This window comes from Salminus brasiliensis, chromosome 17 (assembly GCF_030463535.1).
Source record: "Salminus brasiliensis chromosome 17, fSalBra1.hap2, whole genome shotgun sequence".
Classification (NCBI taxonomy): domain Eukaryota; kingdom Metazoa; phylum Chordata; class Actinopteri; order Characiformes; family Bryconidae; genus Salminus; species Salminus brasiliensis.
Window position 1 is genome coordinate 15,275,587 of NC_132894.1, and position 27,424 is coordinate 15,303,010.

Genomic DNA, 27,424 nt, shown 5'->3' on the forward strand with positions numbered 1-27,424 from the left:
TGTGCAGTCTGTTTCTGCTGATAGACTCTGTACTTTGACATGGCGAGAGCTACCAGTAGATCCTGTGATGACATTTTAGGATTGTTGGAGACTTATTTGGGCTTCTTGCACTTCACTTCTGGGCTGACCTGATCATGTTGTTTTAAAAGTTCCTCACTTGTAAATTATTTTGCAGACAGTAGGTTTGTAGGTCTTTTTTAAAACTCCTTCCAGACTCAAATGCTTCTACAACCTTCTTTCTGAAGGCCTCAGAGCGCTTTGGATCTTGCAATGGTGATACCACTCACTTCAACAATCAAGAGCAAACCAAACTAAATAAGGTTTACATAAGTCAGCTCCTCCAAAATCCTCTCTAATGATGTTTTTATCATCTGCACCGGATTCTAATATAAGGTATTTTAAGTAGTAATAAATGTGGGGTTGCCCAAACATTTCTTCAGTTTTATATGTTTATTTATATAACCTTATTGTTTAAATATGGTTACAATGAAGAGTATATGCCAATATATTCAAATATGTAAACAATTAAGGTTTTCATGGGGTGTTCCATTTATACTTACTGTGTTAATAGTACATTTACAGCATTTAGCAGACGCTCTTATCCAGAGCGACTTACAAGGTTACACGTATTACAGAGGTGGGCCAACGTAGTGTTAGGAGTCTTGCCCAAGGACTCTTATTGGTGTAGCGCAGCTTAGCCACCCAGACCGGGAATCGAACCCCAGTCTCCCACATGGTGAGGTAGCTCACTGGCAGGTAGTGGTGTTATCTGTTGCGCCACTCCAACCACACACCAATAGTAAATAATTAACCACCTAAACAATAAATCAGTTCTCAACTGATGAAGAATTGTTTAAGAAGGTATTCTCCACATAACTAATTTTGAAACGATGCAGTGAGGAATCATTAAGACTTAAATTATTACAATACTTTTTTCTTATGAACACAAACCAAATCAAAACCGGTTCAGACAAAACATCAACTAAAAGAACCAAAGAAACCTGTAGCAGTGATTCTTCTACAGTATCAACCTAAAAAAAATATTTAATGGTTCCAAATGATATTTTTTATTTTTTTATTTTCACAACAGAACCAAAAAAAAAGACAGGTGGAGGGAAAAACAGGTCAAATGCACAAGCTGGTAGCTGGTGTGGACAGATATTGATGAATATGGCCACTAATCTGAAGCACTCCAGAGCACTGCTGAGGTGAGGCAGCAGGCCTCATTAGGTCACTGTGTGAGTAATGTAATTACAGGAAGGCGGTTCCTCTGCTCTATACCTCTTCATCAACATATTGCTTTTCAAGTCTTTGCAGCCTTTTTTTAATGTCTTTATTGGTCACAATTGATTCCATTCAAACAGCGCGTGCCCAGAACGTTAAAGAGATCTTGACAAATATTTTAACTTTTTTTTTTATATTCTAGACATAAACACATGCATGTGCAGTCACTGCACATGCAGACTGTTATGAGGGTAAGCAACAGCAGTGGACAGGAAAAGTAGAAGAACTCCAGACTCATGCTCTACCTGTATGTATCTCTCTGACTGCAATTACCAAAGGTGCACTCCAGAATAATCAATACGGTCGCCTTTTAATCTCGGGATACTGTTAATTACAAATGGCTGTTTGAACGATTTCTAGTACTCTTGCTTTAATTAAGGAAAGTTAAATGGAGCCTTATTGAATGCTCTTCAAAGAGTGCGTTCTTCAATAAGGAAGCCTAGTTGAAGCCAATGGAGAAGTAAACTACACAGAGATGGAGGGGGAAAAAGAAATATCACAATGAGGGGAGTTAGAGCAAAGAAAAGCATCTCACCTTTTGAGCCAACTCTGATGCCCTCTGCTCATATTCATCTGCCCGCGCTTTATCCACACACACCTCTAAAAAAATGATGTACACACACAAAAGCGAAACAGCTCGCGCAAGATGTAATACAAGCAGGACTCACACATACTCATTAGGCAATATTCAGCTAAATTAATAGCTCTAATGGGTGATGCCATTGCCTAATGTGGATCACCAAAGAATGGTATTCTGTATTGAACATGAAGGTACAATTTGAAATATTTCATTTCTGAAATAAGGGTAATATCTCAAGATTGCACTGAATGAACCTTGTAATTCAAATCTATATATACATACAGCATCAAGTTCAGCATATATAAACAGCATCATTCATCTTTCATAGCACCCACACACTCTCACCCACAGAGACATACGCACCTAGAAGGTGGCTGAAGTCCACGTCCAGACGCTTGCGGTAGGAGAAATCTGGGTCTGTTCCACTGCGATGCAAGACAATCTGAGACACACATTCCTCTATGATCTTGAAGTACTGAGGCCTAAAGACAGAAATCGAAAGGTTGTGTTTATCATGCCTGTTCTTCAGAATATCGTTTTTCGGTGGCCATAGCGTGTACTTCCAACCAGTGTTAATCTCAAATAAAAGAGGGCAAAATATGTAAAGGACATCTGTTCTGACTGGCTGCCCTCTATTGTGCTGAAACACTCAAACAACGGGCTAAACTTTAAACTAGTACAACTATTCATTTAAATTGAGCTTTCTTTTGCAGTCTGGTTTCTCTGAACTCTGTGAACCAGAGTGTGAGTGGTACGTTTTGTAATTTCACAGAAGTGAGGAGAATTCGATTTCCCATGACATGGGCCCTTTAACAGTCAGACGGAAGGATGGGAGAGAGAAAAAAATAAAAAAATATATATATATATATGAAAACCACTGGACTTATGAAGTATCCTATAAAGCAATCACAGCTGTTGAAGAAGCCTGTTGCGCTCACAATAGAGAAAGAAGCAAACAGAGCGATAGAAAGATGATAAAAAGTTTGATGTTTTTTAGGAGATGGCTGGTTAAGAGAGATGAATGATTTAAAAGCATCATCTAGCTCGCTCTCTCTGACAGGAGGAGCGCTCGTCAGGTTCTGAAGCAGGCCGGCGGGCGTCCTGAGGCAGTCACCTCCTCCTCAGTCACCTCCACTCTGGAATTAACCTGCCTTTCATTCCTGTTTTCATAAGGCTGGTGCGGGCCAGGTGCGCCCTGCGCTCACTTTAATGTATCCAATTACACTGAGAGGGCCGGCGATGGGAAAGGTTGAAGAGACCTTGATTCCAGATAAGAATTTAACAAGACGTGCCATAGCTTAGGGGCAGCACGCCACAATTTATGGCACTCACACAAAATCAATAAGGAGCACGGCCCACTTAATCTCAACAGCAAGGCCATCGGGCCTGCAGCCACACCTCCCATCCACCTACCCATCGCTGACATAAAAAGAGAGTGGAGAAAGAGCAAAAATAAATAAATAAAAATTATACACAAAAAAACAACAAAGAAAAAGTATTTTTCAGATTTAGTCATTACACAGTTGAAAGCAATGTCTTAAGTAATGCAATAAAACTATAATAACATAATAACAAGATTTCCTAATGTGCATAAACAAACAAAAAACAAAACAAATATGACCACTGAAAAAGCGACAAGCTCACAAACCAAACCCCGGGAGCAGGTTCTGGTGCCTTCCGGTGCCAACAAATCCAACAACTATAACTGCAAATAACTTAACTTAAAAGTATATAAAATCTGCAAAGTCAAAGCCATGTTAAAAATATTATTATTAATTAACTATTGCAAATAAAGCCATTCTAAACATTGTTCATAATTTGTGCTCTACTGGCCCCATAACTGTGCACAGTGCTTGGACCCCAATGATTTGCCACGTGCAATACAACTTGAAGACAGGTGCTTAACTCTTATAGTGGTTTTGACTGTATAGCAAATTGGTGTGCTTTACAACAACTAAATATGAACCATTATCTATAATGTTTTAATATACTGAAGTATTAATATTTTTGGTCATCTGTTTGCTTATACTTTTGATTGGATCAAAACAAATAAATACTATATCTATACGTTGGGCAAATAAGGCACGGTGATGTGCTGTGTTTGAGGGAGACGAAGGATTCTCCTTCAGAACCCTCTGACGGCAGAAAACTAAATGCAAAACGTGAAATCTACAATATATTCCTGTGACTGGAATATTCATCATTCCAAACATATATGGTTAAAGACGCACACTTTTGAGCAATCAAGAGTGACTAATTGAATTCAAGTAAACATCATCTTTTCTAGTCACTAAATAAGCTTAATTGTCTTCCTAAACACAGTGAGAATATCAAAACGCAGGAGTTATTGTTGCCTGTAAACTGTAGGGAAAAATGGACAGCTGCTTTAGAAATTGTGTACTGTTGGTCTTTTAACTGTATTTTTACAAATTAAATAATTACACTTTCAAGAGAAGGCCGTTAGGCTCGATCTTAGGAGCAAGAGGGTATGCTGATGTGGGTGCATCCAAAAACCAGGGGCCTAAGCCACATTTGCCATTTAAAAGACAGTGTGTTCAAATGAGGAAATATTTAACCTGTTTTTTTGTTTGTTTGTTTTTTTGCTAAATAATCAAATTTGTTTTCTGTGAATGCTGTCGTTACGTTACAGCCAGTCATATTCATTATGTGCAGGTTCCAAGGTCTGTCTCATTTTCTCCACATTCCAATCATTGCTTAGCAACCATTGCAAGATGCCACTGCCTCAAGCCTCCAGTCCTTAATCAATGCTCCAGTGTCTGAATTTGAAGCTCCTGCAGGTCAAAAGATGTATCTGGGGACCTGTAAAAGTAAAACCAGTCCTTGGTAGAGCAGAGTCATTTTTGGATAAAACTGGAGTTGGCTTCTAATTAGAATTGTGTGCTCCACCTTAAATGCTGTACCAATGAGGCAGAAAGATTTTTTTTTTTTTTTTTTTTTTTAAAGAAGAAAGAGGCAAAGAATTTGTCCTTGACCTCAGCCTTGTCATTTTCTACCCATTTCCAAAGTCAAAAGCAAATTTGTAGGGGAAAAGAATGTGGTCTTTTATCACAAAAGTCAAAATGAGCGTGTGTCAAAATGTCAAGGAAAATGGCTACCATAATGCATTGAGTCATCAAAGGCAAAACACGAAAGGTCCATAATCACTTGCCTGCTGTGGCAGTGTGCTTTAGTGGACACTTGATGCTTTAGGAATGTCTTTCTTACTTGGCAATTGTGCCCACTGCAAGTGGACACATGCTTAGTTATAAGAATAACTTCTTAATGTTCATTTTGCATAAAATAAGATTTTGCACCTTGTAAATAAATCTTGAAAAGTATTAACAAAATATTGTAAAAACACACCACTTTGGTGAACATTTGGCATCACAGCCCCAATTAAAGCAAGATTTGACGATATTTACAAATGTTAAGAACTGCACAAGAAGCAGTGTATATAAGGAAATAAATGAACCACAGTTGATGTATTTTGTCACATGCACATTTTCCTCTGTACTGCTATTAGACTGTCAAAATACAAATATCACTATGGTACATGCAAGCTACTCTTCGGTTTCTAACAGTACACAAGGCCCTGAACTTAGTCTGGACTAACTTAGGGTGAGTCCAAAATGATGACTCACCCTCAGTGGTCTTTAGGAATCAGCACCTTACAAACACTATTAGAATTCACAGGGTTTAAAATGAAGCGGTCTTGGTGTGGAACAACCTACTTAATGATGTTAACATTAGTAACTTAATTGTACCCCCCCCCCCAAAAAAAAAAGTTATTATAAGATATAAAGATATTATACAGATATTACCCCCCCCCACACACACACACAAAAAAAAAATTTTTTGAATGTTTGAATCTCATGTGACCCAGTGAACAACTGAGTCAGCAGCAGTGTGTGTGTGTGTGTGTGTGTGTGTGTGTGTGTGTGTGTGTGTGTGTGTGTATATATGTGAGTCTGTATATATGTGTGGAACAGAGAGCTGTGCCTTTAGGGAAACCTTCACCCATCTAATCAGAGCAGCAGGCCTTGCGGTATGGTTGAGCCGGAGAGTGGGCCGTGATGCTCACTATATAGGCGTAATGACTTCAGAAAGAACAAATTAATCACACTTTGTGTCGATGATGACAAAGACGTTCTCTGCTGCTGAGCGAGATGGGGGGTGGGGGAGGTGGGGGGCCCTCTCTCTGCAGCAGTCTTGAAAAATTGCAGATGATACATTCCATATTCCTCAGATTAGGAGCCTGTCTTTTGATCAAGCCCAGGTTTAACACACACCCAGCTGTGAGCAAGCAGACATGAAAAACCCTCTTTGAGCAAGCACTAACAGATGAAAAAGAGAAACAGAATGTGTGTGTGTCTGTGAGAGAGAGAGAGAGAGAGAGAGAGAGAGAGAGAGAGAGAGAGAGAGAGAGAGAGAGAGAGAGAGAGAGAGAGAGAGAGAGAGAGAGAGAACCAGAGCAGAAAGATGAGGGTTTGTGAGATGAGAGTAAGATGAAAGCAGGCTCATTCTCTTTGTTGGACAATGTCATTGGGAGATCAGCGAGAGGGACCAGCAGCACAGGCTGTAGGACATGAGGAGGTTCCACGAGCACAAGGTTAATAAACGAAAGAATACAAGGCAAGAAGGCTCATTGAAACCAGGGGTCAAGGAGAAAACCAAGCAATTAGACAATTAAACCAGGATTTAATCAAGAGAACTTGATCAAACGACGAAGAGAGCAGACACAAGCATGCAGGAGAGTGGATGAGAGCAGATCTGTTTGCACAGAAACGTCTGTAAAGTTCAAGCTTCTCGCTCACAGATATAGCAGCTTGTGTGAAGAGGGCTGGCACTAACTACAAAAGCAAGCTAAGCAGCATGAGTGGAGGAATCGAGGGAAGGTTATGAACAGTGCTGTTCCTTCATTGTACTGGAGAAAAAGTCCTTATAGGCAAGTCTGTTCAGTCTGTGGCCATCCTTGCAACACCGCCAGGCAGTTATTTCCAGTTATGCGAGACCAGGCTCCTATCTGTACGAATGGGGAGAGACCAAGGTACTCGAAACCGAAGGTCAGATAAAATCAGACGAAAACCTCACAAGAAGTTTGTAGCGTTTGGCTTAATAAAGAATAAAAATATATATTTTTCAGCTTGATCTGGCTACTGGGATTGCGCAGATCCTCACATCAAAGGGGTTCCTTTACTTGTGTAATTGGCTCATTTTTCTTGAAAGGCGTGACTTTTTCTATAAACAGACGGCATGTTAAGGAATATGAGAACTACCATTCATATTTCAACCAGTGGCTGACCATTCCATTTATAGCGTCTCTGGCAGTCAGTATTCTTACAACTATAGGTCTAGACTTTGGAGGATACTCCCATGTCCAAAGCTGTTTCTCAAGAATGTTAAAGAATGTGAATCAAGAATGTTAAAAGACGTTTGTCATGTCAGCAGGTATAGTATCTGCTCTAGATCGTGAAACACTGCATTGAGGATTTGATTGCAAACATTAGGAATTAGTGGGTGTTCGGGTATGTGTTTAATCCTAAAGTATCTGACAATGAATAATTCAACAATGCAGTTTCACTGCCCCATAAGCCATTACTAAGTGGGGTTATACTCCTCTGGCTGATGCTTGGCATTGGGTTAGGCTACCACAGAGATTTCTATGGGGACTATACAAGCTGGGTGCACCTCAAAGCAGCCGAATTCACCAATTTAAAGTGGACATATGCAACAAAGATAGATTTCCACTGGATGTCTGGCCAGCAGGCAATTTCCTTGTTTTTCCCTTCAAAGTCCTTCTTAGTGTATTTTTATAAACAGTGAACTTAGTTTATTAGATCAGAAAAGACTAAGCTATTTTTTTTAACCGGTATTCGTGTAATGCAGAAAGTAAATACCATGCCATATTTCATAAAGAATTCAAGTAACATGCAGAAGATGCACCGACTCAGAGTAAATAAATGTGAACTGTTAGTTAATATGCATGTCATTTCATCTCCCCTAGGAAAAGAAGTGTTTTGTCAAAGAGTTGCCTGATAAAGCTTCTTGGCAGATGGCCCTAACTATCTTTAGCTCACTTAAACGCAAAGTTCCTGTCTGTTAATTATGGTGTGACATGACACATGAGCTGGTGAGATGACAACACACATACCGAATTGAAAAGCTGGGCAGAAAGTGTTGTTAACACTAATATTAGAATAAATACGAATAGCATCAATATAAAAAATTGTGTTTTTTTCTGTCACTGTGTTCATTAAAACAATTTCAAAGAAGAATAGCATTATTTAGAGTCATCATCCAACACCTGGTTTGATGAATGTCTATTCATGTTAAATGAGGTGTGCTGTTAATGGAATTTCGCAAATCCACACAGTGTTTTTCAAACTAGCTCACAAGAGGGCTTTTTTTTTTCTTTTATTTTCTTATTCACACATTTTAGGAAATCTGCTATAGTTTAGCAAAAACGCACCATCACATGTATAAAATCTGAGTAAAAGAAATATTTCCCTTGTTATGCAATCAGAACAGTGGGATCTGAAGATGGAGTACAACACTGCTTTCTAGTGTTCATGGATTAAACACAAAACAATATGAACCACTGTCGGTCACCAATCCTTGCATGTAAACAATAAATAAAAAATTAATACTGTCTCTGAGTATCGATCCAGCATCACGAAACCTATATCGATATTTTCTTACACCCTTAGTTTATAGCAAGTACTTCAAAAACTTACCGTACAAAGTAGTCATTCCTGATGAGCATCAGGTGCTGCAGGATAGAGAGGAAATGGACTTCTGCAGTCGTATCCTTCACCACACCGAACAACATGTTAAACACATCTCCTACATCAGTGCATGAGGGTTAAGGAGCACACTACTGACCATAAACACTTCTTTCTAAATCACTGATTGCAATTTCTGATTTCTATTACTTTTCTAAGTGAATCATGCGGGCCGTCAGTACTCTAAGAAATCGAATAACTAAAATCAAGACAGGGTCAAAATATCACGTCTTGATTTCAAAAAGGGTACAACAAAGGGTTCTTGAATGATGACACAGCAGAACGATTATTGGTTCCATGAAGATCCACTTCTGTAAAAGCACTGCGAGTGTGAAGAATCTTTTACAAACAAATGGATCTTTATGGAACCTAAAAAAAATAATAATTCTTCTGCTCTGGAGCACCTCTACTTTAAAGGCCTTCAGAGACATTTGGCTTCATTTACTGTCCACTTCTATATACGTCCAACTATTCTTAAACCTCAAAATAAGCCTAAATGAAGAAGTGTTGTGACGCAACATGTCTTCCCATATTGCCCATCCTCTTTCAAAATACAATGACATTACGTGGATGACGAATATCAGTTTATTAGCTGAAAGGGAGAAAAAGACTCTTTTCTAACACAAACACGGGCGACTTGCTTTTGATCAAAGGTGATAACACAGCAGACTTAATTCATCATCCTGACAAAAGGCTAGAAAAAGGATGATTTATGGGAGGAATTAAATTGAGCAAATAAAATCAATGCAGGCAGTGTATGGGCTGGAAACACATTATGCATGTTATAATGGTCAGTGTATGACCATGGTCAACACACTCAAAAGTCTCCACTGAGTCAAATCGAGACAAGACAAATGGGATGGGACACTTCAGTAGTTCATAGTAGTGTTCGTGACTAACGGTGTTCAGGAGTTGAAAGGATATTCAAGCTCAGCTTTAATGTCCTCCAGACGATGAGAGAACTCAATCATGTCCTCTTCTTTATGCTCCTCAAACACTTTCAGCTGAATGTCCAGCGCTTCATTCTTGATAGCACCCAGACCCTAAACACGCAAACAAACCGAGACAGAGAGAGACAGATTCTGGGAACAGAACAACAGATAACAAGTAAAAAGAAACAACATGTGGGAGCGAGAGAGAGATACAACAGTAGTATAGCGAGAAAGTGAGAGGGATGGAGATAAAGGGAGAAAAGCAGAGTGATGCAAAGATAGAGAGTGAAAGTGAGAAATGCAGAGAAACTGTTAGGGAGAGAGAAAGAGAGAGGGGCAGAGAGATCTAGAGAAAATGAGAAATAGAGTAAATGTATAAGACAGCAGACAGTGAGAGATAGAGCAGAGGAGAGATAGAGAGACACTAGGGGAGGCAAATTTCATTTTCTCCTGATTTCACTCTATTCTCCTGTCCTGCAGCAGAGGAGAGAGGCAGCTCTCTGCTTTGAATAATAAATAAGACAGGAGAGTAAGGCATTAATCTTTCTCACAGACACACACTACACACTCTCCTACATTTAATACAGCCGGTGTGTCTGTGTTGTATGGGCAGTTCAGTTCAGCTCACTCTCTGATGCTGAAGGAACATAACCGTCAGGAAAGAGACAGAGACTGTGGGGAGAGAGAGAGAGAGAGAGAGAGAGAGCGAGAGCGAGACACTGCATAGACACAGAGAGAGGGAGAGAGAGAGAGAGAGAGAGAGAGAGAGAGAGAGAGACACACTGCATAGAGGGGGGGGTAGAGAGACTGCGAACAAGAGCATAAACAGAGGCATAAAGGGAAAGAGCAAGAGAGAGAGAGAGCGAGAGAGAGAGAGAGAGAGAGAGTGTGTGTGTGTGAGGAAAAGAGACTGGAAAAAGTGAGAGAACACAAGACCGTGTGAGAGACAGAGCAGGATAAAAAAAGATAAAGGCGAGAGAAAGGGAGTGCAGAGAGAGAGCGAGAATAGAGAGAAAAGTTAGAGCGAGAGGCTGAAAGGGGAGGAAAGAGAGAGACAGATAAAGGGAGACTGAGGGGAGAAGGGAGTGAGAAATTGAGAGACCGAGAGAGAGAGAGAGAAACTGACAGAGAGAGATAGAGAGGTATAGACTGCTACATTCCCTGCTGTAGGTATTGATTCAGCTGGACAACCTCTTCTTGAGGCCTCATAAATTATTTGTGGAGCCATTTTACAATATTTCACTCAAGTGGACAACTCATTTCAATATTAATACACAGCCGGTTGACAAGCTGCTTACCGGCAATATCTCTCGTAGGCCGCAGCGCATGAACTCATTTCGGATGTGCAGTCTGAAGTCTAACTCCTCTGGAGACGTAACAAGAGCGTTGATGAGCTGCATACAGGCCACCTAAGAAGAAAAGACAACATTCAGCATCAGCAAGCACACACATCTTTTGGGCGTATGTGTGTGTTAGGAGTGTTTAAGGGTCTTCATTATGAACCTGCTCTCAGTGTATGTGGCAAAAATGCACTGCTAACAAGCCCAGGGCAGACTAAATCACCAAGGGCAGTGCTGTTTGGGTCAGACGCTCAAAATTACTGGACAGGGATCATGTCTGATGTTGTTGGGTCTTCCTGCACTGTCGTTTCAAACTAACCTGCCATTTCCTCTCTTCAAATACATCCTCGATCATTCATTGCTGTAATTTCCTACAATCTCCCATTCTCACATTGAGGAAATCCTTGTGAAAAAGTCATTATCTAGAAGAGATTTACAACTTCTAATGATTAACTTGATCATAAGCACAGTTCAGATAGAAATAACAAATATAATAACAAATTCAAACAGCTTAACTCTGCTTCTCATTCTTTTTTTACATATTTAACAGCAGGACGCTAATGCCTCTATTATGGCCATTGAGCATGGAAAATACCAAAATATACAGACAAGCAATACTCCAGGTTCCAGACTAGAGCTTGTGCACATCATGCTCTTCATGGCCCTCCTGTGTTTTATTGCAACTCCTTGCTACTCAACTGCCCAAAGCAACCAGCTATCACACCCCAGATTTCTCCTATACAAACTGGAAAATACATTTTGAAGCTCACTAGATTTAAAGTTTCAATAGGTTTTACTGCTACAGGAGTGCACAGTACTCTGTATTTCAACTTAATTTGTGGGGAAATTCAGCATGAGGAATATTAACGCTGTTACTGTTGAATTCGCTGAGAAAAGAGCAGATGTACATGAATTAAAATAATTAATTATGAGCAAAGAACGTGCATGCTGCATTCTGTACACAGAAGTTAAAAGCAAAATACAGGCTAAATACTACCACACGGATCTTCATTTTCAGTAAGGCTGTCACGATTACATTATTGAACTGGATTACTCAACTGGATTACAAAAGCTGGACAAATACACTGTGCCAACTGTAAAGTTTGGTGGAGGAGGGACAATGCTATGGAGCTGCTTTTCAGGGTTGGCCTAGGCCCCTTAATTCCAGGGAAGGGAAATCTTAATGCTTCAGCACAGCAATACATTTTGGACAGTCGTATGCTTCCAACTTTGTGGAAACCGCGTGGGGAAGGTTCTTTACTTTTCCAGCATGACTCCGTCTCAGTGCACAAAGCAAGGTCAATAAAGCCCTGACCTCAATCCCATCAAACACCTTTTGGTTCTCCAAATGGTAATGAAACCTCTGTACGTGCTTCCTAGCTTTACCTTTTTAATCATTATTGGAATCTTTTCCATATATTATTAGCTTTTGATAGGATGCGTCTATGTGTGAATAAGAATCCACAGTGACTAAAAATTAAAATTAAAATCAAAAGTCTTAAACAAGAGACAGGCTGTGGCATTTTTCTCACAGTCATCCACTTCACTGGGCTAGTGTTGGTTTTTGGTATTCCAGCAGCATCCGACCTGCACAGAGGTAGATTTTGTGGCTGAACAGAAGAGGAGAATTTGTTTCATCAGTGAGCTCGCGGATGACGGAACAGATTTCTGCACCTCTGTCAAGCTACAACACAGATTCATCCCCTCAAGTGGGCACAGCTCATCAAATATTGATCAGTGATCTTTGTAACCTCTTCAGTCACACGGACAGGCGTATTTGTGTGCGCGTGTGTGTGTGTATGTGTGTGTATGTGGATTAGAAGGGTAGTGAAGCGTTCCGAAGACAAAAAATTGGGTGGACAGTGAATCGTTTTAAACAGTGTATGTTCTCACACTTTAATGCTCATGTAGTGTGAGATGGAGCAGATAGGACTGATTATTGCTTGGTGTTCAGCAGAGGTTAGCAATTATTTAGAGGGAAAAAAAAAACATGTTGTAATCATGCAGAGTTGTTGGACAGTGTTCGATTTTGCACCCTGGACGCATAAGTCTATATAGTCAACTAGATGGCCATAGAGGACCATGGCTAGGAAGGATGAGGGGAAAGGCGTACAGAAAGAGAGAGATGGCGTTAGAGAACGACAGAGTGAGAAAGAGAGGGGGAGAGAGAGAGAGAGAGGTGCATGGGAGCTGGTATTGAAGTAAGGCCTTTAAAACATTCCCACCGATAAGAATAGAAAAGTGTTGGCTAAATGATTCATGAAGTTAAAAAGGATCACAGATGTGAATTTGCAAACGGGAACTTGGCCGACAATATCAATAAAACATTGCGGAGAGAGCGTCCAATTGGCCTTGGCGGATGTGAAGTGGTCCATGTAGAAGGGGATTTCTCTTTTCTCTAAACACTGCTTCCCGTGGCAAGGTTAAACGGAGAAAACAACTAAAACGCAGCACTACTCCTGCATTAATGGTTTTTATCGCTGGTAAAGATGCGGAAACTGACCTCGGAAGTCTCTGCACTTTGTAAACAGTTCAGAGTTCTATACTTATGCTATGTGGATACTGGTATAATCACACTGAGCCAAGCCTATTAAACTGTACACGTGCTTTAGGCTATAGTACAGTACTTCTTATTTGGCCATTGCGCAGATAAGACAGAGCAGAAGGAATATATTTACAGCGAGGCGATTATAACTGCAATCCCCATTTGGAAATGCAGTGTTTTTTTAATGTGACTGTGCGTGTGTCTGTGTCTGTGTGTGTGTTGGCAGGCAGAGCATGGTATAAATGACAGAGCCCACAGTAAAGGCAGAACTGAGTGCCTCTCTTTTCACCTCCCTCTGCTACCAATTAAACTAAAACACTGAAGCTTTAATCAGTTCTTACAATGCAGCCACTCAGTTAATACAACACGCCACAGCACTGCTCCACTCCACACTGACTGACACGGAGAGACCACAGCCTGAACAGCCCTACTCACTCATGCACACTTATACACTCTGTATATTTACATACAGTTTTCCTGCAATGTCAGATCACTGTATACATTATCAACTCTAAACTCTGATCATTCGAATCATGGTACTTGTTTTATAATTCGGTTCAGACTCTGCTAGTATATTTAAAGCAACATGCAGACTAGACTAAGAGACACAATGAAAAAAAAAAATACTGTCAGATCAAACCTGCACTCCTGCAACCTCTGTTTGTAAAATCCCTCCCCATATGCTCAGTGTCACTGCTTGTGTGTGTCTCCTCCCTTCACATGTCTTACGTGGATCGGCCACACAGGGGAGCCTTTAACTATAAAAGAAAACATACAGCGTGACCCATGTAAAGACCTGAGGAGGGCTGGCTCCCATCTGGTGTATTGTCTCTGTGACGCAAAAACCTTGTATCTGCATTTTTGCCATTTTCACTTTTTGCCATAATTTTAATCTGGTCATTCTTTACATTGTTTCATGCTAAATGGACCAACAGAAATGCAGTAAAATGACAAAATGCTAAAAGAACACCCTGCCAGACTAACTGGGCACTCTGCTATTTTTAACTTCGTTCTAACTTGCAAGTTCTAGCAGCATTTTGAATATTGGAGCATAACTGCTTTTGCTTTGCTTTTGCAACCGGGAGTTGGGTAAGTTTTCTGTATCTCTGGTTTGTTTCTTCTCAGGTCAGTTTGAGACGTCTCCCTACAGCAGTGAATACTCTTGACACTGAAACTTTATGAAAACTTTGCGAAAGCCGGTTTACATTTTAATTGGTGTTCAGTGTTTAGTCTGGCTGCAGGTCTAGAGAGAGCGCCCGCTCTGACTTTCTGTTAAGGCCTGACCCAGGCAGAAGCAGAACACTGCATTAACTAAATAGACTAGAGCAGTAATTGCAGAAGTTGTTGATTGGTGATGGTTGTTTGCCAGTTTTTATAGGCATTTTAGGTATTAGGGATGTCTCGATCAAGGTTTTTACCCCCTGATGCGATCAGTATTTGATGACTATTCGCTGATGCTAATCGGATCCGAACCCACAAGGTGGTAACCTTAGGTAAGATGTGCTAATACACAACAGTAAACACCAGTAATCACCATTCTCAGTGAAGAGTGTTTATAATCAAATGTTCTAAACTGATTTGCTTTCTCTGGGAGTAACTTTTTAAATGTTTTAAACTTAATAGTGTTTAATATCTTACAGTTTTACAGTTTTGACCATTCAGTTCCCAGTTACTTTACAACTCTGCAGTCAAATCACTTAGCATGTGTGCATTAGCCGTTCAGAGGAATGCAGTTCTCTCGCTGGTAGAAAAGAGCATTTCCACAACAGTTTTGTTTCTAACCAGCTGTAACAGGAGTAATGTTATATCCTGTTAGAATAGAGTTAGAATTAGAAGCCAACTTCAGCTTTTGTTTTGCCTGCTAAATGGTAACGTCTTCATTTTGTTTGACTCACCAAAATAATGTCACAAACTAACTCTAGGAAAGCGTCTAGGAAAGTTTTTATAAAAGTGAGAAGTCCATCTGCAACAGCTGAGAATCATGTATACTAATGGTGTCTAGAGGAGGCCAGATGGCACTCTGCTACAGCAAACCTAAGGGTCAGAAGTGGATCGGAACCTTGAAAGGCTCCATAAATTCCCAATCCATAAAGAAAGCCTGGATTGGCCCCTGATCCTGAGTCACTCGATAGGATTCAGACATCCTTATAAGGCATCTTAATGAATAGAATACACATTCACCAAGATGCGCTGACGTATGCAATGCTTCTAGTAGAAAAAACAGGTGAGCAACACACACACACACACACACACGCTGACAGGAATAAATGCTGATGAGAAAAACATGTGTGCAACGTCTACCCCTTCATACACTCTTGGGGGGGCCTGACAGCCCTGCTGTGCTCAGAGGTGCCACCATGCTAGAGGTCAAACGTTAGTAGAGAAACCCACTGAGCAGTTATCCAAAGTTTCTAAATAACCACTTTTCTCTAGATCTCGCTCGGTCTCTTTCCCTCTCTCTCTCTCACACACACACACACACACACACACACACACACACACACACACACACACACACACACACACACACACACACACACACACACAGATGACAGTAGCATCAGACAGCCTTCACACACAAGCCTACAGATATGAGTGGCAGGGAAAAGGCACCAGCTTGCTTATGTCACAAGCAGTCAGACGTTCGAGACAGGCCATTTCAGATACACCTCTACAGTGCATGACACGCACTATGCATTCCTACAAATAATACATAAGAGCAAAACTTGCAAACACTTCAATATGGCTCTTAGCTTGACCTACACACTGACAACTTTTATACACAGGGTCCTGACACACAACATAGCACTAAAATCAGACTTCTATTCCTGAGGCAATACTTAAAGAGCAAGCACAACAAGTAAAACAGGCAAAAGCTTAAAACGATGCACAACGATACATTTTAACTAAATCTACATGACAACTTGCGCTGGTGGTTCACAGTTTGGGCCAGCTAAAGCTATATATATATATATATTCTGTATCTCTCTGCTGGGCTCGTCATAACACAGGAAAGTAGGACCACATATCTGCCTTGTGATTTATGAAGGCCAGGCTGATCTTTCGATTTAGACCAATTAGCTATTTGTTGTGCCTGTAGAGGCCTGTAGAACACGAGAAATTATTATTATAGCCTCTGAGGTCTACCATTCTCTATTCATCTAAAATGATTAAAATCTCATTTATTTGGTTGATTTACTTTTATTTGAGTTTTTTTTATGTTTAAAGAGAGATAAAGAAGTAGGTTGGTCCTTTTGAAGCAGCATTTTTAATATTTAAACTTAATATAATATTATATTAATAATAATATAATATAAGCGGTTAAATCTGATTTGAATGAAAAATTTGTAAGTCGGGTCCAGCCAAACTAGAAAGCCTTAAAAAAGGGTGCTTAATTTCATGAAAACAACAAAAGATGATTTCACCATTGGTCTTTTTAGACTACACTTCCACTAAATTGTGGCATAGGAAATACACCCTTTAAGTGAACTTTTTAACCAGGAATGCTGTAAGAAAAAGAACATTATTGCCATGCAAACTACCATAGTCAACACCCACTGAAAAACTATCTGAACTGAATACTTAAAAAAACAAAATAAATGAAAAATCAATCAAGTAATTGCAAAAGCCCTGACAGGCTCCAGAGATACTGCTTAGACAGACACCTGTCTGGCTCATGTGCTATTGAACCATCGCTAGCTCTGTCTTGCTGCTCAAAAGCAACTGAAACTTTCAGAGCTGCTCCAGGCCATGCAACTGCAACTATGGTGTTTCATTTCATCTGTGTTGCTACTAGCACCTCACAATGCTGTATATGTTGTGACTGCATTATTCCACGGGGAGTTTCACACTGTAAACAAGCACTCCAAACACCAATGCCTGTCCACTCACTCGGAAATATTAATTAACGTCACCTTGGAGTTGTTGTGTAAAATCGGTACAGACTGAAATAAACAAGAGGATAACTGCAGAAACTTGTGTAGTGGACTAGTTCAACATATTTTGCTGTTTAGCAATGTAAAGATTACAAAAACGTACACACCTGGTGTTTCACAGTTGTACTCGTCGTCACATGAATCGTAAGCATATGTGACAAAGACTCACGTACATGTGTTGCGTGGGATTCGCAGGTTTGTTTTCATTTTACATTGGAGTTGCTGCAAGAGCGGTTTCATGGCTCTCAGCAGAAGGCCAGGCCTTGGTGGATCTGGAGTGGGGGTAAGTTATTACCTGAAGCTGGACGGAGCGGTCAGCGAGGCCCTGCACTATGGGGTTGAAGCGACTCGTCTCCATCCTCTCCCCTGCGCTGGTGATGGCTTCAAGGACCTTCTCCAGCCTAATCGCAGAGAAATATCAAACGCATCAGAGCAGAAAAGGCCAAAGCTAAACGCAGCACATTCGTCTTTTGCTGCTTCCTATCGTTCAGCTTATTCTCCAAGTCAGCGGTGCCTCTTCTTTCCGCTGCCCTTCCTGACACTGTGCTCACAGCTTTGATTCGTTTTCACAGTTTCAGTGAAGGGTTATGCTGGGTTTGCACTTCTTACTACTTCCCCCCCTTTTTTTTTCCAGTATGAGTGGAGGACATCTAATAACTTTTTTTCCTCCCCCTTTCCACGAATTGCATTTCCTTTCATCATGGCTGTGTTTACTCTGTTTGGCTACAGAGGTGATATTCACAGAGACAGTGTTTTCCAAAGGCACTGGTAATGAATCTTTTGTTCATTCGTGGCAATTGTTTGCTGTAGGGCAAGATTCGATTTCTGGACAAAAGACTACAAAGAACACGTCACGATCCCAAACGAGAAATGAAGTTACTATAATCAATATTTTAGAGCTACCCTGAAGAGAATGTCAGTGAACAGCGTGCTTATAAGAGGATTACAGGGATGGCTAATTTGGAAGCACTTCATCCAGAACATAAACATTGTGATGACACAGCAAATTGTATGATGGCTAGGGTAAGAGAGCTGTACTGCAGGGAACTTCAATTTCAGTCCTGCAGGGACAGTAACCAGCACAGTTTGGTGATTTCCTCATTTACACATACTCACCAAACCGGGCAATTAGCATATGTGTTGAATCAGGAGTGTTTGATCAGGGAAAAGCAAGAAAAACACTGCTCGACACAGACCCATCAGGAACTGATGAAACCTACCGAATAACAACACTAATGCTGCAATTTAATCAGGGCATTGTATTAAATAGCAAAGGATTATGAAATTATGAAATAGCAAGTGTATACGGTCAGAAATTTGGGCACCACTGCTCAAATGGCATGTCTTTGATTTTCTAAGTAAAATATATGCCCCTGCCACCCCCCCCACACACACACACAGAAAACACATCTGCATATCTTAAAGTATAATTACTATTTATTCACTTCATGTAAAAGTAGTGGCAAAATATGCAGAAAATGTTTGCAGCCAAGTTTGTTTCCTGTAGAGAATTTAATCACTTATTTTTACTTAGACAATCAACCAAATCCGTCATTTAAAAATGTCCAAAGGATGTTACAAAGGAAGTGTATTTAATCAGTTCATTTATTATTTGGAGGGGGGAAAAAATAATCACACCATTCGTGTATCCTTCAGGGGACGCATTAGATGTTTTTGTGCCCCACTAAAATCTCGATGGTAAAAAGACGATTTTATCCTGGCAGAACTATAGAACACGCCATGCAATTTACTACAGGCACTGCATTTCCCATAATGCCCCAGTTTTGTTTTGGTTAAGGTCAACCGTATCAAAACCTACCAAAAGTATCTACATATTAGACCACTTTAGCAAAGATATTCATTAAACCAGCATCAGCTACTTTAGCATAAGATATATATGCTAGCTAGTAACAGGGGCAGTGATAACACAAGCTTGCAAAATGAGCATTGTGATATTATTATTATTATTATTATTATTGTTATTATGGCTGCAAATACACTTTTTTATAACCTTTAATTTTAAAAATGATACTCACATATTCACAGAAAAGCAATTCATTCAGAATCAGTGACGGATCACTTTTAGAGTTAGAGCTAAAGTTACGTACGTGTTCTCCTCTCCCACAATGCAGATGGCAGAGAGCAGTTTGACGACGTCTGTCATCATGGCAGGCTGACAAGGATCCATCGCTCTGGCCAGCAGTGCCAAGCTCTTCTCTTCACCGAGGATCCGCTCCAATCCATACTGACAACATAAAGCAATATCTACATTAGCCAGCACTCACCTCTGCAGCACCCCTACTCATCAGTAAGAACTACAACAGTGCTACTAAATAAGTAAGCAGCTGCGTGCCTCCTTCAGCTACCACTCCACAGTAGTATTGTAGACACCTGGTCTAGTGGTTTCTACACTCTGCACGTAGAAAAACTCTTAACACTGTTCTTTACAGAGCAACCTTTTCTGTTCAACTGCTGATATGGAATGAAGCTGAGCACATTCATCAATTATAAGTGTCGATGTTCTCATGGAATGCTAGGAGTATTATTTTTAGGGGGGGTTTTGTTTAAAACAAAGAGGAGGTTGAAAACTTTTGAATGCAACTGCTATCGTCATGTTTATTCTTGTTTAATTTTCCATAAAATTTTTGATGCGAACGATTATAAAAACATTGGAAGCCTTTGTACAACAGTAACAGTACATTAATTCAGCAGCAAAGTAAACAAGTCAAAGTGCTTAGGTGCTCCTTTTGTCTTAGATTTGGCCCCCAGTCATGCAAGTGTGGGTGGGAGACGTTGAAGTACTTGCATTACCATTTTTCAGCAAGCCACCTGAGCAGCGTATCTAAAGTTTCTGGGGGTTTTTTTTAAGCCTTTTCCCCTCCTCTACTTTGGCTTTGCTGTTAGTGGCGGCGGCGCGTCAAGCCATAGACTGCAAGCAATCATTTTCGCCATTTAAATATCAGAAACGTGACTGTGCCCTTTCAGCATCTGCTGGGAGACATGGCGACACTGTGTTAGAACAGTTTTTTTTAGATAGGAATATGAATATGGAGCAGAAATCTCCCTAAAGTTTTAAATTAGTGGCGACACTTCAGAGGCTGAGAAGCCCAAGGACGCAAGTTGGGCCCGTACGCAGCGCTGCTTGGTGCTCTGTCCTTGGAATAATGACAACAGTGCGAATGTGATCAGGGACATGTAAATGTTCGAAATGAAAGAAAAAGAAAGAGAGAGACAGAGAGAGAAGCATCGAGGTGCATGAATTCAACACACAGACGCAGGACAGAAGAGCCTTGGGGGTCTGGAACGACAAGAACGGTTGGTAGCCCTTAGAGAGAGAGAGACGCGAGGAGGCAAAGAGAATAGACATGGCTGTTTGACCACAGGAGGGTTAGGCTAATGGCAGCACCTGCGCAGACACCAGAGCGGGAATTACTCGTTAATGACGCTTTCTCATATCCACTGGTCTTCACTTTTAACGCTTCAGAGAAGATACTGATGATAAATTGATGTCTGCTAACTCTTCAACTACTTCCTAACACCTTCGAATTCCCATTTCAACCCTCAATCTTGTGATGATAATGACATGAGTTCCAACGACATAATAGGACGTACCAGATGTGCGAAACCGCGAAGCAGAAAAATATGGCTAATGCAATTCAAAATTTAACTGTCAAGTTAACGAAGCGTTCATACACCAACACTGTAACCTATATATAGATAAAGAGTATGCACTCAGAGGATCCACAGTCAAATGTAAACCTTATTATAGGCCTCATTATTCAGGCAATTAATGGCTTGTAGAACTATATGTTTTCGTTCTGAACAGATGTTCCTTCCTCATTTCTTTGTTTTTTTTTATTCAGAGTTAGGTATGAAAACATCCTTCCAGCCTCGGAGGCACTGTGGGGATAGAGATGTTCCAGAGTGTTTATGTGCGGAAATGTCTGTAAGCACATTTATGCTGTTTTCCGTCTTAATTCTGCTGAAGCGGGTGCCAGCTGGGCGTGAACACCTGGCTGGCAGGCACTGTGGGTGGAATGTGTCCCAGGATGCCGTGGGGCGGCAAGAGAGGTCTGGAGAGGCGTCAGGCCTGTGGGTAAATAACACTCTACCCACCTGATTACACAAGACCTTACAGGCTGGGGGAGGCGGCAGACAGGGTAGGAGATAAAGATACATAGAAATAAAGATACATAGAAAGAGAAAGAAAAAAAGAGAGAGCGAGAGAGAGAAAATACCCTAGATTTTGAAACTTGCAAACACCAGAACCAGAGGGTTCCAGAACATCTCTCTGTAGAATAAAAAGGAAAGAGGTGCTAGAGGAAAAAAACTTCGGCAGACTTTAATCAGGACAAAAGGGCTGCAATGTTGTTTTTCAGTAATTTTTTTGTCTTTGATACAGAGGATGCATAACTTAATGGAGCATGCTGATGTAATCAATTACAAGGTATTGTTTTTAAGACAATGATGGATATGTCAATTACCTTAAATGAGACATAGAAGACATTGTTACTGTTAAAAAATGAAGTGGGAAAACTCCAACTCTTAAAAGTAATAAATAAATGAATAAGTTTACTGGCACCACAGTCACAATCTGAATTACTAGAGAGCTGGCATAACTGGACGACAACATTCCTGGGATACGAAATGATCTCAGCATGGTCATTTCTACCTGCACATCGCTCCACTCTGACAAGAGTAAACATGCTACCCATGGTGCAATGACAGCCATCCAATCAATCCTCTTCAAGTGTTTTGACCACACTGTGGTGGCACACACACGACAGCAATAATGATGTTTATCTATGCTTTGTGTATGAGCATGTGAGCGAGAGCCAGAGCCAGAAAGGGAGTGAGCAAGAAAGAAAGCCAGAGAGAGACACTTCTCAGACCGCGGGCCATCTTCAGCACATCAGAAGAGCCACTGGAGACCCACTTCTATCAGGCTGCTCTAACAGGGGTGGCCAAATCATTAAAAGCCCTCTCTTCCACCTTCCCCCCAGACCTCTGCAGCACCCGTGTCCAGGAACCCCCTTCCGAGTTCAGAGAGACGGCCACGCGAGGGCTCCTTCCTATGGAGCTCGCCTCTTATCGGCTCTGGCCATATGAAAGCAGCTGCGGCTACGGGCGTCGGGCAGGGAGCAGGGGGACTGTTAGACCAGAGGAGCGCTAATGCAGCCTTGATGAGGGCTGAGGCAAAGACGTGCAGTGCCAGACAGCTGAAGGAGCAAGCCAACATGGCCAGTGAGGATGGACTCAGCATCGTTTGTGGCCAGTGCTTTAGAGTGATGATAAAGAGATGTTAAGGCTTCGACTATTTAGAACAAGAAATTTGGGAATATACAACTGTAGAAATTACAGAATATCTACACTGTGCAAATTAGTCTTATAATATCTGATTTTTTTTTTAAAATAAATATGAATAACAAATAATAAATATTAATGCACACACAATTGCCATAAGAGACCTTGTGAATGACAGTGTATACAAGTTAGCCTGTGGCAAAATTTTCAAACTTCATATTTGTTTTTCCTATTGAAAAGTAGGAAACATATCCTCTAAAGTTAATTAAACACTAACTATTTTCAATAAATATTAATAACCGGTTACTCAGTTTTACTCAGTTACTCTGTTTTTCAAAACAAAATACATAAATAAAAACTGTGCAGAAGTTTGGACATTCTAAATATATGACAGGCAGTATATATATATGATGCCTATAAAGCAGATAAGGGCTAAAAGAAAACAAGTGTTTTTAGTGCAGTTTTTAACCGTGTGGATGGTTGGTAAGAAAAGGGGCTACAGGCAAACTGTGGGAGGACCAAGGAAGTTTTTAATTCCCATATGGTGGTCACAAATCTGCAAGAACATTTGGCAAAGTCAAGTAGGTTGGAAAGTTAGAGAATAAAAACTTAACTGTGACTTGATCACAAAACTCAAGGTTTGAAGTATGCCACAGAACAGCTAGAGAAGCCAGATGATTTAGAACCCTTTGATTACCGGCAAGGTAGATTTGGAGAAAAATATTAGCACATTATGAAAAGAACAGCATGGTGATGGAGCGGCTAGACCAAATAATCCAATAAACTGGGCACACCTTTCGTTTGGGCATTCATTCCTTTTTTTCTTGGCAAAATTGTTCAAGCTTAACCAGCTTGGATGGGTGCGCAGCCAAGGCACAGTCATTTTCAGATCTCTCCAGAGATGCTCTATTGGGTTCATATCCGGACAAGGGCTGTGCCTAAGCCATTCCTGTGACTTCCATTTCTTGGTGCTATTTTGTTCCGCAACTATCTCTTCCTGTATCCTGACTAGTCCCCCAGTCCCATTCACAGAAAAACAGCCCCACAGAATAATACTGCCACCATGTTTGACTGTAAGAATGGTATTAATGTAGTGATGCTCAGTGCCTGGTTTCCTCCAAACGCAGTTAAGTTTTGTGGCTAAATTGTTTAATCGTTGTTTCAACACGCTAGAGGACTACATGTCATGGTCTGGGAGTTGTTTAGGTGTTTTTTGGCAGGCAGGCATGAGTTTTTTACTTATCTGTGGAGTGATGACTGACTGGCATTCTTTTGTAAGGATTAATTATGTCTGATAGTACCTTAATTTAAACCTTGAATATAAAGAAAGAACTGTGTTGGCGCAACGGCTTCCGAAATATGTGCTCATGTGCTGTTCAGCACAAGCTTGGAAAGTGGTGCCTGATGGACTTTAAATGACTTCAGATGACTTTAAAAACAGCCTAGACAATATATGAGTAGTAGATTGTCCTAGAGAGGGAGGCTGTTATAGAGCGAACCCGCTGTTCACTGACTGTATTACCTTGTTGTTCATGAAAGCCTTCAGGCACTGGATGACTTTGTGCTGACTCTTCTTATCAACCTTTTCCTGGCTGGAAGCAAGAGAGAGGTGTGCTCAGCAGGTAAAGAAAGACAAAATAAGTAAGATGCAAGAACAAAAAAAGTTTAAAAATCCATACGACTGACAAGAGATTGGAACAATTTCTGCTAGGAATGTATGGGTGATGTAGTCTTACTGTCTTTTGAGTAAGAGCCTCTCCAGTATATCCAGCAGAAGACCCAGTCCCTCATGGCCAAAACTCTGCACCCAGCTGTGAACACACAACATACAAAACATAAATTCAACCATTTTAGTATTAAAAATATGTATTAAAAAATACTTTTATCATACACAGCAATCCCACACTGCACCACATGAAACTGACTAACGAACTATCTAACAGTAGAATATGAAAAGTATATTAGAATGTAATTTCAACCTTTTAGGGCTGCCACTAACAATTTTTCCATCGATTAATCTATTGATTATTTTGGCAATTAGTCAGTCAATCTAAACAATTCATGGAAGCGTGAATGAGCATCATGTCCGAACAATTCGTTCCTAGTGTCTGTGGCAAGCCAAGAAAGCCTGGGCTTATTAACAATGAGCAATGCAGTCTGGTGCTACTGCGCATGCGCCATGGTGCCTCGGCACTAGGTATAAATCAGCCTTAAACCTGAACTGACAACAGTTACGCTGCTGGTCCATTTTCTACAATAGCACCTGTGTGTTATCTTTTCAGGTGCTTGTGCATCGTGCTAGTGCTGCTGTTGTATGCCTTCCCTCATACTTTCAATGCCTTGGGTCTTTGGAAACATTTAAAAACCTATTTCACAAGCAAGTCGGGCTCTGCTGCAGCTGCAATTGTTTTTTAAACCTGCAGTGGAGAATGAATCCGACCGGACTGGAGGCAGAGACGACTGACTTCATGGAGCAGTTACTTCATGTTAATACGGAATTGTTTTTGTTACTTAAAGTGAAGCATTTTAAATAATGTTAAAACGGTGCAGTGGCCTAAAATATTGATGCCGCCGCATTTTCAACATCAACGTCATCCACTATAGAAGACTTAAATATTTAAAACAATAAAGACCAATATATGTTTGGTTTTTTTTTATGTATCAGCCTCTGTATTGAAACACTGGATGTCTACCAATGTTATTTTAGGTATGTGCTTTTGCCCTGAAAATGCAGAAAACAAGAGGATGCTTCACAAGCCAATATCCCATCTTACCCAAGTCAACCTCTCTACATTATACACAAGCAAAAGTCAGAAACTGATGAAAGTCAATAGGCCTTATCAGAGCACTGTTTGTTAGACCCTATTAAATGTCAGCAGATTCCTTCTTCTACAGGAGATTAAGCTCTCCCCCTGGAGCAATGAGTGAACGGTATTGCTAATGGAGCAGAGATGTTTATTTTAATTCCATTCAAACAGAATCTCTCGCTCCACATCTCAATTGATTTGGCCTCTATTGTCTGTGGGAAACACCACGGTGCAAATTTAACTCTCCAATAACAAGAGAAGAAGTGTGCCGGGTGAGGCATTGATTAATAAAGAGTACTCAAAGACTATGAACAGATTAACCCTAGTTTGCACAGCGGCATTATTCAGTGTGTTAGACCTTGCTTGGTGCAGCAGATTACAGCAGTCTGCAAAGCGCAGAAGACAATCTTTCCTTAAAAAGCCCACACAGCAAGACCTCAAAACGATCTCTGGCCCTGCAATCAGGGAGGCAGGTAAACAACTATGCACCCCGAACTCTGCTATTACTCACTAGCGTGTATCTCTATACTTGAACGCATCCAAGTGCACTAAAACAGCAGTGCCGCTTAAACCGCCGCTTTACAATCGCGAGGAATCCAGGAAGGGAACCAAAAAGCCCATCTTGCACTTCTCTCGGCGATCATCTTGTGGCCCTTTTCCGTCGAAGCGCCGAAAGCATCAGAGCCCTGAGCTGTTCATCATGTCACTCATAGCACGTTGGGGAGAGAGCCGGTCCGCACAGCCGTGCGAAATTGCCTCGGCGCGAGTGAAGAAGTGCTGCAAGCATCAATAGCCAATTTTCCAAAAGCCAGTGTCAAGAGGCGTGGGTGCGCTTCAGAGGCTAAATTACAGCCGAAATTGACCACAAGCTGGAGACTAAAAACGGAGAGCGGGGGACAAGTGAGGAAAAAGAAAGAGAAAGACAGACAGACAGACAGAGAGAGTGTGAGAGAGTGAGAGTGAGTGAGAGAGAGTAGGAAATAACAGGATAACACTATTTAGATGAAAACAGAAAGACAGAGAGAGGGTTCGTCCTCTGTGACTGTGCATCACTGAAGAGGAGGCCCATCAGAGTTGAGAAGAAGCTGGATTGATATTTTCAGGTTTTCTAAGCACATTCTCAGAACGCATGAGTCACTGTGCCGGTGCAGAAGAGTGATAGCGCGCAGTACAATAATACGGATGCTGGGCTTGTTTTTCTTCATATTGTGTGGGTGAGAGTGGTTACACTGTCCATTTCACTGTCCTATTTTTCTGTGCCTCATGCCTAAGCTGGGGAACGTGATCCCTTTACAGAAATCCGGAGGCTGTAAGGACCCTTTAACTTTGCTGTAATAAAGTTGCTGCTGTCCTATTACAAGATGCATAGTTAAGAATCCGCTCATAATATTAGCTGCACACACAGTAGCACTGACCCGCTGTTTACCAAATATTTCTTGCGAACAGCAAACAACTTGTTTATGTATGCAGCAGCAAATATCTGTATGCTGTTCACAGTGTCATATTATTGCTCCCCCAAGCAGTAAGTGGAGTTCCTTATTGCAGAACAGGATGGAAGCCCTAATTTCACTACATATTGCAGCCGCATGCTAGAAAAGGGGGCTTTCCTTGGACTAAAGGGACCTGAAGACAGTGATGCAGGAGCTACACAAGGTTCAAGGGAAAACAAAGTAATTGGTTTCAGGCATGTATCTAAATAAAAAGTCAGTATATGATAATTGCCTAACCTTTTATCATAGCATGATAAAACAATATTATCATGATACTGCCTTTAGAAGAAAAAAAAATAGCGGATATAATGCAATATATTTACATATATGGAGTGTTATGAAGCTCATTTTAAACAGCAGTAATTTGTTGTTGGTTTTTAATTTTAGGTATTAATATTGTTGGGAAACTATCCATGATGGCGCTC

At 40.8% G+C, this 27,424-nt stretch overlaps 1 protein-coding gene across 1 annotated transcript in view; it reads right to left on the reverse strand.

The window, feature by feature from the left end:
• Nucleotides 1-27,424, reverse strand: part of diaph3 (diaphanous-related formin 3) — a 371,639-nt gene that overhangs the window by 242,609 nt on the left and 101,606 nt on the right. The window contains exons 6-14 of the mRNA XM_072660640.1: nt 24,439-24,513; nt 24,225-24,294; nt 19,507-19,643; nt 17,694-17,799; nt 10,877-10,987; nt 9,571-9,689; nt 8,599-8,715; nt 2,228-2,346; nt 1,820-1,884 (exon numbers count right to left, since the gene is read on the reverse strand). Of these exons, the coding sequence (XP_072516741.1) occupies nt 1,820-1,884; nt 2,228-2,346; nt 8,599-8,715; nt 9,571-9,689; nt 10,877-10,987; nt 17,694-17,799; nt 19,507-19,643; nt 24,225-24,294; nt 24,439-24,513 (919 nt within the window). The remainder of the gene's footprint in view (nt 1-1,819; nt 1,885-2,227; nt 2,347-8,598; nt 8,716-9,570; nt 9,690-10,876; nt 10,988-17,693; nt 17,800-19,506; nt 19,644-24,224; nt 24,295-24,438; nt 24,514-27,424) is intronic.